At 35.2% G+C, this 12,491-nt stretch overlaps 1 protein-coding gene across 11 annotated transcripts in view; it reads left to right on the top strand.

Moving 5' to 3' along the window:
- Positions 1 to 12,491, top strand: part of ANKS1B (ankyrin repeat and sterile alpha motif domain containing 1B) — a 1,163,098-nt gene that overhangs the window by 426,909 nt on the left and 723,698 nt on the right. For all 11 annotated transcript variants that reach the window (XM_027775658.1, XM_027775657.1, XM_027775654.1 and 8 more), the window contains exon 11: positions 11,273 to 11,409. In XM_027775658.1, coding sequence (XP_027631459.1) covers positions 11,273 to 11,409 — 137 coding nt within the window. The remainder of the gene's footprint in view (positions 1 to 11,272; positions 11,410 to 12,491) is intronic.

Below are 12,491 nucleotides of genomic sequence, written 5' to 3'. Positions count from 1 at the left end.
ATGATAAATGCTGGTGGGAATGTGGTGAAAGGGGAACCCTCCTACATTGCTGGTGGGACCATAAATTAGTCCAGCCACTGTGGAAAACAATATGGAAGTTTCTTCAAAGATATACCACTAGAACTACCATATGATCCAGCAATTCCACTCCTAGGTATCTACCCATGGGATAGGAGAATGCTCAGTTGAAAAAGTGCTTGAACATTTATGTTTATTGCAGCATTATTCACAAGTGCTAAGACATGGAACCAACCCATCATCCAAGAACAGATAAATGAATTGAAAAAGTGTGGAACATATACTCTAGGGAATGCTACTCAGCCAAATAAAACAAGACTCTGGCATTTGATAGAAAGTGGACAAATATGGAAGACTTACTACTAAGTGAGTAAGCCAGACTATGAGAGACATTGTATGTCTCCACTCAACAGATACCAACTGTCCACACTCTATGGTGGAAACTGAGAGATTAGAGGACATAGAAGCATTAAAAATGGTTTGGGAGAAAATATGGGAAAAGGGTGGAAGAAAGGGGAAGAAGGGTGAGAGAGGCAGGACATTTATGGGACACAGAAATGGGTTATTATCTGTTGATGAATATGTGTTTTGTATCCTCGACTGGACAAGTGTGAAGTATATTCATGTTGGGTATATTCAACTTACACGCAAAGTGATGTATAGTAATTAAATACATAAAATTTTTAAAAAAGATGTCTACAAGCTGTGACTTACAAACTGAGTATGGTTTACTGCCTTTTTTCATAAAGTTTTCTTATAATATAGCCACACGCATTTGTCCACATATTGTCTGTGGCTACTGTTTTGCTACCACAGCAGAGTCAAGTAGTTACAACAAAAACCATATAGCCAAACAAAATTCATATAGCCTAACAAAAAACAATAACAACAACAAAAACCCATATAGCCAGGTGCTTGCAGTTTCTATCATCTGGCACTTTATAAGAAAAAAAGAGATTGCCAACTTCTCACCCTGACTTAAGACCAAGGATAACAATGCTTCTTCATTAATTACTAGACTAAGAATTATTAAATACTTACATTGTATAATTACTCAGCTAGTTTTACTGAACATTGACAATGTTCCATGCAGTGTGTTAAACACTGCCCCCATACACACACAACACACACTTCCTTCATTTTTATCCCTACAACATTTTGAGAACAGTACTGTTTAATAGATGAGGAAATTGAGATTGATTGTTCAGTTTAGGTTAGTCTGATTTCAGAGCCCAAATTATTTGTATATGGCCTTTCCATTTCTGGTATTTTCTTTATGAATATTGAAATCTATTCTAATTCAACTCTTTATTCCACAAATGTACCTCTTTTTTCACGTCTTTACCCTTTCTTCATTCTACTTCCAGTTCTTGGAATTTCTGTTCCCTGCTATTTCTTCATGTCTAAAATTTACCCTTTCTTCATTCTACTTCCAGTTCTTGGAATTTCTGTTCCCTGCTATTTCTTCATGTCTAAAATTTACAAATCTGTCAGAAAGATTTTTCATTTCCACCTTTTCCTTGATGCTTTTTCCTAAATCACCAGCCAGAAATAATCTCAGTCCTATTTGTCAGCGATATAGTCATTTGCATACTTTCTCTGTCCAACATATGCTAGTGAATGATGTTAAAATACTAGATTGTTGGACCAGCAGTTAGCATAATGGCTATGTCAATGGACTCCCATGCACTCGACCACGGTTTGCGTCACAGACCCGGTGGCTTAAAACTTACGCTGGGCGCATGTGCATGCATGCCCAAGATCCCGAGAGGAGAATGGAGGAGAAGAGATTGTGGTGTGGCCATCCCCCCTGGGGGGTGATTTCTCACTTTCCATCTCTCTGTCTCTCTCTGTCTGTCTGGTGAGCACACGCGCCCTGTAGCAAAAACCTCTCCAAAAAAAAAAAAAAAAATACTAGGTTGTAACATTCCACATGAATTATTTTGTATTTATAGGATTTTTTTTCCCTAAAAGTTCAAGTAAACAACAAATTCTCCCCCAATGTTGTTATTGTAAAGGAAACTGATAGTCATAGTGCATAATATAATGTGTAATAAGGGAATCTGCCTAGAAGATAAACCTCATATTTCAGTATGAAATTATAAGTACATTTAGCAATTTTCTCTAAGCAGTTTTTACGCACCTCATTCCTTTTTCATCAGCAATGGCTTGTAATGGCAGATGTGAACTGAGAGTTGATGGTGTAAAATGGTCGTGGACATTGGTGGCCTTTTGGCAAAGTCCTTTGGATAACTGATATTTCTTGCAAATAGTATTATCAAGGATATTTTATAAATAAATATGTTTTTAAAATGCTTTCATGGATTCTAGAATATGCCACTCATTTTGATTTTCTTCCAATAGGACTATGAGATTATAAAAGGCAAGCTATCTCTATTATTAAGGGCATGTGTGATGGCTGCTCAAAAACATGAGTTTTGCATTACTCACGTTATTTCATTCAGCATTTTTTTTTGGGGGGGGGAGTAGGTTTTTGCTACAGGGCACGTGTGCTCGCCAGAAAGAGAGAGACATAGAGATAGAAAGCGAGAAATCACCCCCCAGGGGGAATGGTCATGCCGCAATCCCTTCTCCTCCATTCTCCTCTCAGGATCTTGGGCACGCATGCACACGTGCCTGGTGAGTTTAAACCACCAGGTCTGGGACTCAAATCTGCGGTCGGCTACAAGGGAGTTCAGCGACATAGCCATTACGCTAACTGCTGGTTCCCTCCTCCCCCCATTCAGCATTTTTAAAGGCTTGTGTTGAGCTAAGAACTATGGTCAGGATAAGGAAAATAAGAATCTCTGCAAAAATGTAATCTAGCTTGGAAGAGAAAATGAATAACACAAAGTAGTATAAAATTAAATTATTAGTTTATGGTACAGATTATAAATTCAGAAGATGTAGGTACTTACAGTTTTTTGTCTAAATAATTTACTACCTAATAATCTACTGTCTTGTACCATGTTTTAATTTACTTATAAGGAACATCCAAGAAGTTTTTGGTGTGCTGACTAGATGGAATATACAGCATTTTTTTTTTCCTGGCTGTAGTGCAAAAACAGCTACTAGGACCAGCCTTTGCAGTAAAATCATTTTCTGTGGTGATTAAGTTTTAAAAAGTCAACTTACTGGTCCACGTGGTGCCCATACATTTGGCTAAAGATTATTCTGGGTGTGTCCATTAGGGTGTTTCTGAATAAGATTAACATTTAAATATTAAGATGAGCAAAGCAAATTTTCTTCCCTAATCTTATTGGCCTCATTTATTTATAGAATAAAAATGCTGGGTCAGGGGAAACTCCTCCCACAGTCCTTGGCCTTTCATAGCCTTTATACTCAGACCTAAATGTCAGCCCTTCTTGAGCCTTGAGTCTGCCAGCCTTTGGACTATAGCTAGCAATAGCAGCTCTCCTGAATCTTTGATTTTTTAGGCTAAAACTAGAAGCACTGCACATCAACTCACATAGGTTTGTCAACTGCAAATTTGGGGACTTCTTAGCCTCCATAATTTTGTAAACCAGTTTCTTATAGTAAATATCTTTCTAGATAGATAGAGTCTATTGGTACTATTTTTAAAGAGATTTTTGTTTTGTTTTGTTATAGGGTGCATGTGCTTGTCAGAGAGAGAGAGAGAGACAGGGAGTCAGAAAGCAAGAAATCATCTCCTGAGGGGTTGACCATGCTGCAACCCTTTTCCTCTATTCTCCTCTTGGGATTTTGGGCACACACTCACGTGTGCCTGGAGTGAGTTTTAAGCTTCCAGGACTGGAACTCGAACTATGGTCAACAGGAATGTCCAGTGATGTTACCATGTTGCTATCTGCTAATCCTTTTATTCTATTTTTTCTAGAGGGCCCTGACTAATTCATTTCCACAAGGGATCATTTCCTATTTATGAAATTAAATTGTTTCTACTAATTTCTTTTAGTATAATAACTAAAAGATACTTTCCTGAAGTCCCACCCAAGTATTCACAGTTAATTCTCTTGAAGTATGAGGAGACTTTAAAAAGCTGTGGTATGATGGAGTTAGAGTACAAGTTTATTTTGGTGCAAAAATTTTTTGAGAACCATGCATAGCCTTTTTCTTTTCTGTTTATAAACACATTTTTTAATGTATGTTTTGAATGTACCCTCATATTATCTATCAAGTAGTACTAAATATTTTCTTACCTTCCTTCTGGGATTTCTCTTACCTTGCATATTTATTTTAAATGTGGAGATAGAATTTCCTTTCCTGATGGAAAAGACAACTCATATTTATTAAATTTCCACTATGTGCCTAATAATGTGCAAGTTATTTTTTCTTATTTTATCTGCACACATTACCCATTGCAGATAGTTATTAATCATCCTTGTTTTTACAGTTAAGACAACTGAAATGATGAAAGTTCAAATGAATTATTTAACATCACAAAGGCAAGTTTTCCACAGACTTCAGTTTCTGGTACTAGAATATAAATGTGATGGGTCCAGCAGATAGTATAGTGGTTATGTCCCTTGACTCCCATATAGTCAACTGTGGTTCAAGTCCTGGACCTGGTGGCTTAAACTCACACCAGGCACATACGTATGTGTGTATGCCCAAAATCCTGAGAGGAGAATAGAGGAGAAGGGATTATGGCATAGCCATACCCCCTGGGTGATGATTTCTTGCTTTCTGTCTCTGTTTCTCTCTGTCTCTCCAGCAAGCACATGTGCCCTGTAGCAAAAAATATCTCTTTAAAAAAATAATTGTGATGCCTTTTTGAATTAACATTTTTGCTAACAGATAAAGAGTTATTAAATGTAGTATCGTATGTCTTGTTCTAATAACACACTAAGTAAGCAGCACATGGATTTTGATGAAATAAACAATGGAACAGAGTGAGAGCCAAAGACATAGAAAACAGATCCAGGAAGACTTCATATGTTTGAAGAAACATATACAAATTAAAAACAAAGCAAAACAAAACAGTTCTACTAGTTATTTTAAAATAAATAAAAGTCATGCTTAATGTTGTTAGGAACTAAGAAATACCAACTAGTGAAATAATATATTTGAGTAAGAACAAAATAGAAAGTTTAGAACTGAAAAGTATACTTAAAATTAAGAAAATGGTTTGCTAACAGGCTAGACATGGCTGAAGAAGGAACCAATAAATTGGAAAATGTGTAGAAGAAACTATTCAGAATGCATCACAGAGAGACAAAATGAAAAAGTATGAAAGAGAATAAATGATAAAAAGAATAAAGGCTGAGGGACAATAGGTGGCATAAAGGTTAAGGCACTGGATCCCATCTGATTTGAGTCATGGACACAGTGGCTTGAAAATCATGCTGGGTGTGTGTGCATGCATGCCCAGGATTCTGGTGGGGGAGTGGGGGGACCAGAAGATAGCATAATGTTTATGTTGCTGGATTCTCACATAGTCCATTGTGGTTCAAATCGTGGACCCAGAGTCTTAAAACTAATGCCTAGTGTGTGTGTGGGGGGGCATGCCCAAGATTCCAAGAGGAGAATGGAAGAGATGGGATTGTAATGTGGCCATCCCCAGTGGGAGGTGATTTCTCACTTTATGTCTCTCTGTCCGTCTCCCTCTGGTAAGAGCACATAACCTATAGCAAAAATCTCTCAAAAAAAAAAAAATCCTGGGATGATAATGGAGAAGAGATTGTGTCATGGTCATTCACATTTGAGGGTGCTTTCTCACTTTCTCTTCCTCTCCCTCCCTCTCTCTGTCTCTCTGTTGAGGGCACATGACCTATAGAAAAATCTAAAATAAATAAACAAAAAAGACAAAAAGATCCAAAAGAATAAAGTCTGTCTAGTATTATTTAATTGGAACTTAAAAGAAGAAGAGAGAGAAAGAGTGGAGTAGAGCCATTATTTGAAGCCATATTGTAGAGAATGTATGCTCTTCCTATAGTTTTTCCCATTTTTCCTGATGGCAACTCCATCCATTTAGTTCTTCAGGTAAAAAAGTCATAGAGACATCCTTGATTTCTCTTGTTTTTATCTATATCTAACACATCAAGAAAAATTTTAAATTTAATTTTTTTGGAGGGTGCTATACGGTGCGGTTGCTCACCAGAAAGAGAGAGACAGAGAGATAGAAAGTGGGAAATCACCCCCTGGGGGGATGGCCACGCTGCAATCCCTTCTCCTCCATCCCCATCTCAGGATATTGGGTGTGCACACACATGCACCTGGCGTGAGTTTAAGCCACCAGATTCAGGACTCAAACCGCAGCCAAATATAAGGGAGTCCAGCAATGTAGCCATTACACTACGTGCTGGTTCCTAAAATTTAATTGTTTTTAATTGACACATAAAATTATATACATTTATTATATATAACATTTTTAAAGTGTGTGTGTATATATACACACACATTATAGAATACTAAGTTGAATTATTTAACATGTACCTCATATACTTATCAATATTTTGGAACACTTAAAATCTACTCTTAGCAATGGAACACAAAATCTACTCTTAGAAATTTTTCAAAAATACAGTACATTGTTAGTAACTATAATCACCAAGTTGTACACTTGATCTCTCGAATTATTCCTCCTATCCCTGGTAACCACTGTTCTACTCTCTGCTTCTATGAATTAAACTTTGTTTAAATTCTGCATATGAGTGTAGCAATAGGTACTCGCTTTTCTATGCATGTTTTATTTCACTTATCATAATGTCCTCCAGGTTCAGCTTTATTGTTTATATGACAAGATTTTCTCTTTTTTAAAGACTGAGTAGTATTCTATTGTGTGTATATATCATACTTTTTTCTACTTGCCTACTATTCATCTGTTGGTTGATTTCATATCTTGGCTATTGTGAATAATGTTGCAATTAATATGGAAATGTAGATATCTCTGACCTATGGATTTCATTTCACTTGGGTATATAGTCAATTGTGGCATTGTTGGATTATATGACATGTCGTCTATTTTTAGTTTTGTTGAGGAACCTCCATTCTGTACTTCATAGTAAATGTACTGTTTATATTTCCACCACAATGTGCAGCGGTTTCCTTCCTGTTTTCCATGTCCTCTCTAACATTATCTTGTATCATTTTGATAATAGCCACTATAAAAAATGTGAAGTAATATTTCTTTCTGGTTTTAATTTTGATTTTTCTCATGACTAGTGATGTTGAATGTTCTTTCATGTACTTTTTATTTGTGTGTCTTTTGTGAAATTATGTATATCCTTTGCACATTTTCAGTCAGGATTTTTTTTTTTAACTATTGAGTTCTATGAGTTCCTTATATATTGGATCATTGGAAAAGTCATGACATATTTTTATGTTTTTCTATGCAAAAATGCATCATAACTTTCCCAAAGACCCTATATTTTCAATGGTCACCCCCTATTAGAGACATGATTTGCAAATATTTTCTATGTTGTAGATTGTCTCTTCAATATGTTGATTGTTTCCTTTGTTGTGCAGAAGCTTTTAAATTTGATATAATCTCATTTGTCTATTTTTGTTCTTGTTGTCTGTGCTTATGGGTTCATATCCATAGAAAAATCATTGCCCAGAAATCTAGCATAAAGATTTTAACCTATGGTTTCTTCTTGCAGTTTAATTGTTTCAGGTCTTAAATTTAAATCTTAAACCTATTTTGAGTTGATTATTATATAAGATGAAGACCTAATTTCATTTTCTTGCATATAGATATCCAGTTATCCAAACCATTTATTGAATAGACTGCTTTCTTTTAGCACCTTTGTAGAAAATCAATTGACCATAAATGTGTGGGTTTATTTTTAAGATTCTGTTCTGTCCCACTAATTCATGTGTCTGTTTTTATGCCAGTACCATGCTGTTCTGATTATTATAACTTTTTAGTAAAATCTGATAGTACCCATCCAGAGTTGTTCTTTTGACTCAAGATTGTGATTCTGGGTCTGCCAAGAAATTCTTAGTCTACCTTCAACACATGTGCAGGATCTAGTTTCCAATTCAAATGCTAAAACCCTGATCTCTAGCTTGGGTCATTAGTCTTAACGAATCTCCCTACCTTCAGAGATTATGCCACATAGTGTTGATCAGCATACCCTAAAGGTGTCTTCATAACTGAAGTTTTCTATTGTATTATTTATTTTTTATTGCATTCATATTCTGCTCTGAAAGTTTCTGTGGGGTTGATTCAACTCCATTTAGAAACAGAGACTGTGCCTGCATCATACCTTTTTTGCATACCTGTAACAGGCTAACGAGCAGAAGAGCAACATGGCATCAGCCTGAAATTTGAATCCTTCTCTGCCAGTTACTGACAGTATAACTTCAAGATGAACATCAATGTAAAATGGGAGTGGTAATATTGGGTCCTCAGAAAAGTCATGATGTATTTTTTCTGTTTATGCGAAAATACATCATGACTTTTCTGAGGACCCAATAGTAGAACCTATTTCATAAGATGATCTGAAGATGAAATGAGATTTAATAACTAAAACATTTAACATTCTGCCTATACAAAATAAGTGTTCAATAAACATGAACCATTAGTATTGCTATTACTGTCACTCCCAGCTTAAATAATCTTCAATATTTTTTTATTTTTCATTATCATCATAATCTTCTTTATATTACATTGGATTACATATAGCTTTACAGTGTATTACATTGCTTTTTCAAAAGGGAATGCCACGCAAGTCAGTCAGTACAGAGACATTAATCTCCCTGCTTCAACATTCGATATCTTTTCTATGTTTTCCCCAATCATCATTATTATTATTATAATTATTTTTTAAAACAGTCAATCACTATTTCTCATTTTGCTTGTAAAAATACTTTGCCCATCATGAAATACTTCTCAGACCAATCCAGTTGAGAATACTACACATGTCATCATCAACAGTTAATAAGCCATATCTGTTTCTCACTAACGTCCTGTCTCTCTATTGTTCACTTGCTATCTTTCTCTATCCTCTTCTCTTCACTTCCCCCCTTCCACACTGTCCTATTCTCATTAAGTACCTTCACTGCTTTTATGTCCTCCAATTTTTTGCTCTCTATCATAGAGTGCGGATAGTCGGTATATATTGAGTAGATACATACAATATCTTTCTTTCATAGCCTGGCTTACTTCACTCAGAATATTTCTGATTGCCCACAGAATCAAATATGAACTCTTTACTAATAGAACTTCCTTTTACTCTTCCAAGTTTATTTCTACTTTCTAACATAAAATGACTGGTTCAACAATGCTCTTCCTGCCTTTGTGCCCTTTTGTCTTATGTTTTGTCCCAGGTTTTTGCCTTTAACCTATTTAAAAACTGGAGCTTTTCACAACTGTTTTCTTCCCCAGTCCGTCTGATTGCTCCCCAATTTGTTTTTCCATCATGCATCACTTGTCTGTTACTAGTTCTCAAGTTGTATGGTATTTAATTTGTTTACATCTTGGGTATCACACTTTAATTGTATACTCTCAAGGGCAGGGATTTGTTGTTTATTTTCATACATTTTATTTTTAGAACAATTTTGTGTCCACAGCCAAACTGAACAGAAATCTCAGAGTTCACATATACCTCCCGTTCTCTCCAGACTATCAACATCGGCACCAGAGTGGTGTGTTTGTTACAATTAATCATTTTACCTAATCCTTTTCATCCATTCTGTGCCTTTCTTATTCATTTCACCCTACCTGCAACCCTTGGACAGAGAGCCTTTTAAATTTATCTTTAGAACTTAACATAACTGACAAACATTGCCCCTCAAATGAGTGTTTTTAGATGTGTGGTTGAATGAATGACAGAGGAAAGGACAAGGTAGAGGGAGTGAGAGCCTCTTGTTCTTGTTTTGCTGATTCAATATTTATTTGTACTTTTCTATCCTACACAGAAGACCACCCCACCTGTTCTGAGATGCCAGTTCAGATCTTACCTTGTCTACTAAACCTTAGTCAATAAAGAGTGCACTTGGGATACTTCTAAGACATATTTTATTAATGATCTTTCTATTTCAGTGTGTCACACTTGCATTTTTTGTTTTATGAGCCTGTGCCTGAATTCCTCAGTGAAATGGAATTATATTTTTATGTGATGGGTAGAATTTTATAGGAATTTATCCCCTTGCTTTTTTATGAGCAAGAAGTGCCTTCTGAAATTACGGCTTTTCATTTGGGATTATAGAGAGGGATCATGAACAGGAGAACTCAGTGGTCTGTAAAGAATTCACATTCTCAATCTCTTTTGCATTAATTCATCTGTCTAGAGCAGAAAATTATTGGGAACTAATTAAAAACATAACACAGAAATAAGCTTTTTATAGATTTGAGCTTGCAACAGTTTTTATAAAGAACTATAAAGGATTGCCACATTCTCCTTAAAATAATATAACTTCTCTATATGCTAACAGGAGTTATCTATAGAACATTTCCCATCCTTTTCAAGTATTTTAAATATTCCAAAATTGTCTCTTTGATGTTATGTTGTTTTAATATACATTTAAGAAGAAAATGTTAACATGTTCTGATTTTCCAGTCATGGTTTTTTTCACTTCCTCTCCCAAATAATAGGAGACAATTAATTTAGATTGTGTAATTTCATTCACTTAGTTTTGACTATATAGAATGATATGCTGATAAGCATGGGGGTATTTTTGTGTTTGTCTACATTATAAAACCATTTGGCACAAATGTCAGTTTTTCATCAAAGTTCATTCACAGGATACTTTTTTAATGTTTGAGAGATTTCTACGGAAAGTTATTTGAGGACTTGAATTTGGCTTTTATGAAATCAGAGAGAGAGGAAACTCCTACTTAAATAAAAATCAATAGTCATTTCAATGATTATAGAGAAGCATTATCTAGTCATAGTATAATTTTCTTTTTAGTTAAGGAAGGTTTCAGTCATTCGTGTAGTAGCATCAGGTAGTAAAAACTGTGCTGGATGATATATCATTATGAATTGAATAATAATATTCTTTCTTCTCGGAACTATATGGTGGAAGTGTTATTTACCACTAGGGAGAAATGTTCACCTGTTGAAATATCCATTTTTAAGACAAATAATAATGTGATTGAATGTATGGAAAAAAACAAAATGAAAAAAAATAAATAAAATAAGGGAAAAAAAAGAAAACATAATATTCAGTAAAATCTTTAAAATACACTGTTGATCATGTTCTTTAGTATCTTGTAACTGATACCAGCTTTAAGTTGAAACTTCAATTCATGCTCACAAATGTAATTTCAAGTCTTAAAAGGTAAACTGAGCAATTAAATTCATGGTAATTCTATTTTTATTCACAGATAATGGCTCTGAGGTAGCAATTACTGCTCCAGGAACTAGTAACCATAGAAACAGTTCTACAGGCCCAACACCTGACTGCTCACCTCCATCCCCTGACACTGCCCTAAAAAATATCGTAAAAGTTATTCGACCCCAGGTAAGTGCCCAGAATGACATTGTTTACACTATGATGCTTCTTGTGTTTCAATCAATGCATGTACATCACTTAGACTGTGATGCCTGGACTATTTCTGGCGTGTCAATGGGTTTTTAAATTGAAAGAAAGGTCTCAGAACAGATGTTTTCTTCCTTTGGAGTTGATAATAGATACTGAAACCGGGAAAAACGAATCTTGTATATTACATAAAGAAAGGAATGGAGCATAGAAAAATAGCTATTTCACATTATTTTCCTCTCACAATATTTTAATAATTACATTTCAGTTATTGGGCTGTTATGTATTTGCTGCTCCTTTTGTCTTCATTCCTCTGGACTTGCTCTCCAATTTGTGATCACTTCCATATCCTCTAACCTTAGAGGTTTTCAGCGTTTTCTCAACTTTCTCTATTCCTTATGGTTTCTTACTAATGACTGTGTTTGATTTTGCATCTCTCGCTGCTCCTTATTTTCTTCCAGGGTTCACATTCTTGTAAGCTGGTCTCCCTTTACCCTTTGTTCCTTTTTCCATTTCTGTCTCTTGCCTATGGGTTTCTTTCTCTTCCCCCTTCTCTTTTAGTTGGATTTCCCAGTAGGCGGTTTGCAGGCAAGCTTTAGAAATATCATTGGGACAAGCTGTTCTGTGATATTTCATTGAAAATAGCACTTATAAAGCTGTTTGCATTATATTTTTGCCAACAGATGGACCCAGAACATGGAATTGGTGTTCTCACCCTGGCTCATTCTGAATGGGTCTCATAAAATCCAAAAGAGGGGCCTTTGGATGCAAATCAATGTCATTTACCATCTACTTAGACATATAGTATGAACAAACCCTTTGAGCCAATTTGTAGAGCAAATATGTTTTTAAGATTGTTTTGGTCTAAGTGAGCAGTGATTTGTTTAACATCACTTTTTGTCTTGTATTTTTTAAAATTGATTTCTGGTTTACATATAATCAATGTATATCTTTGTGGCTACAATTTTATTTTATTTTATTTTTTTAGTTTTTTTTTTTTCCAAAAGGCAAATGCACTCACCAGAGAGACACACAGTGAGAGGGAAAGTGAGAAATCACCCCCA

Source organism: Tupaia chinensis, unplaced genomic scaffold (assembly GCF_000334495.1).
Source record: "Tupaia chinensis unplaced genomic scaffold, TupChi_1.0 Scaffold000054_1, whole genome shotgun sequence".
Lineage (NCBI taxonomy): Eukaryota > Metazoa > Chordata > Mammalia > Scandentia > Tupaiidae > Tupaia > Tupaia belangeri.
Note: the sequence above shows the minus strand (reverse complement) of the source record. Positions and strands in the feature narration are given on the sequence as shown.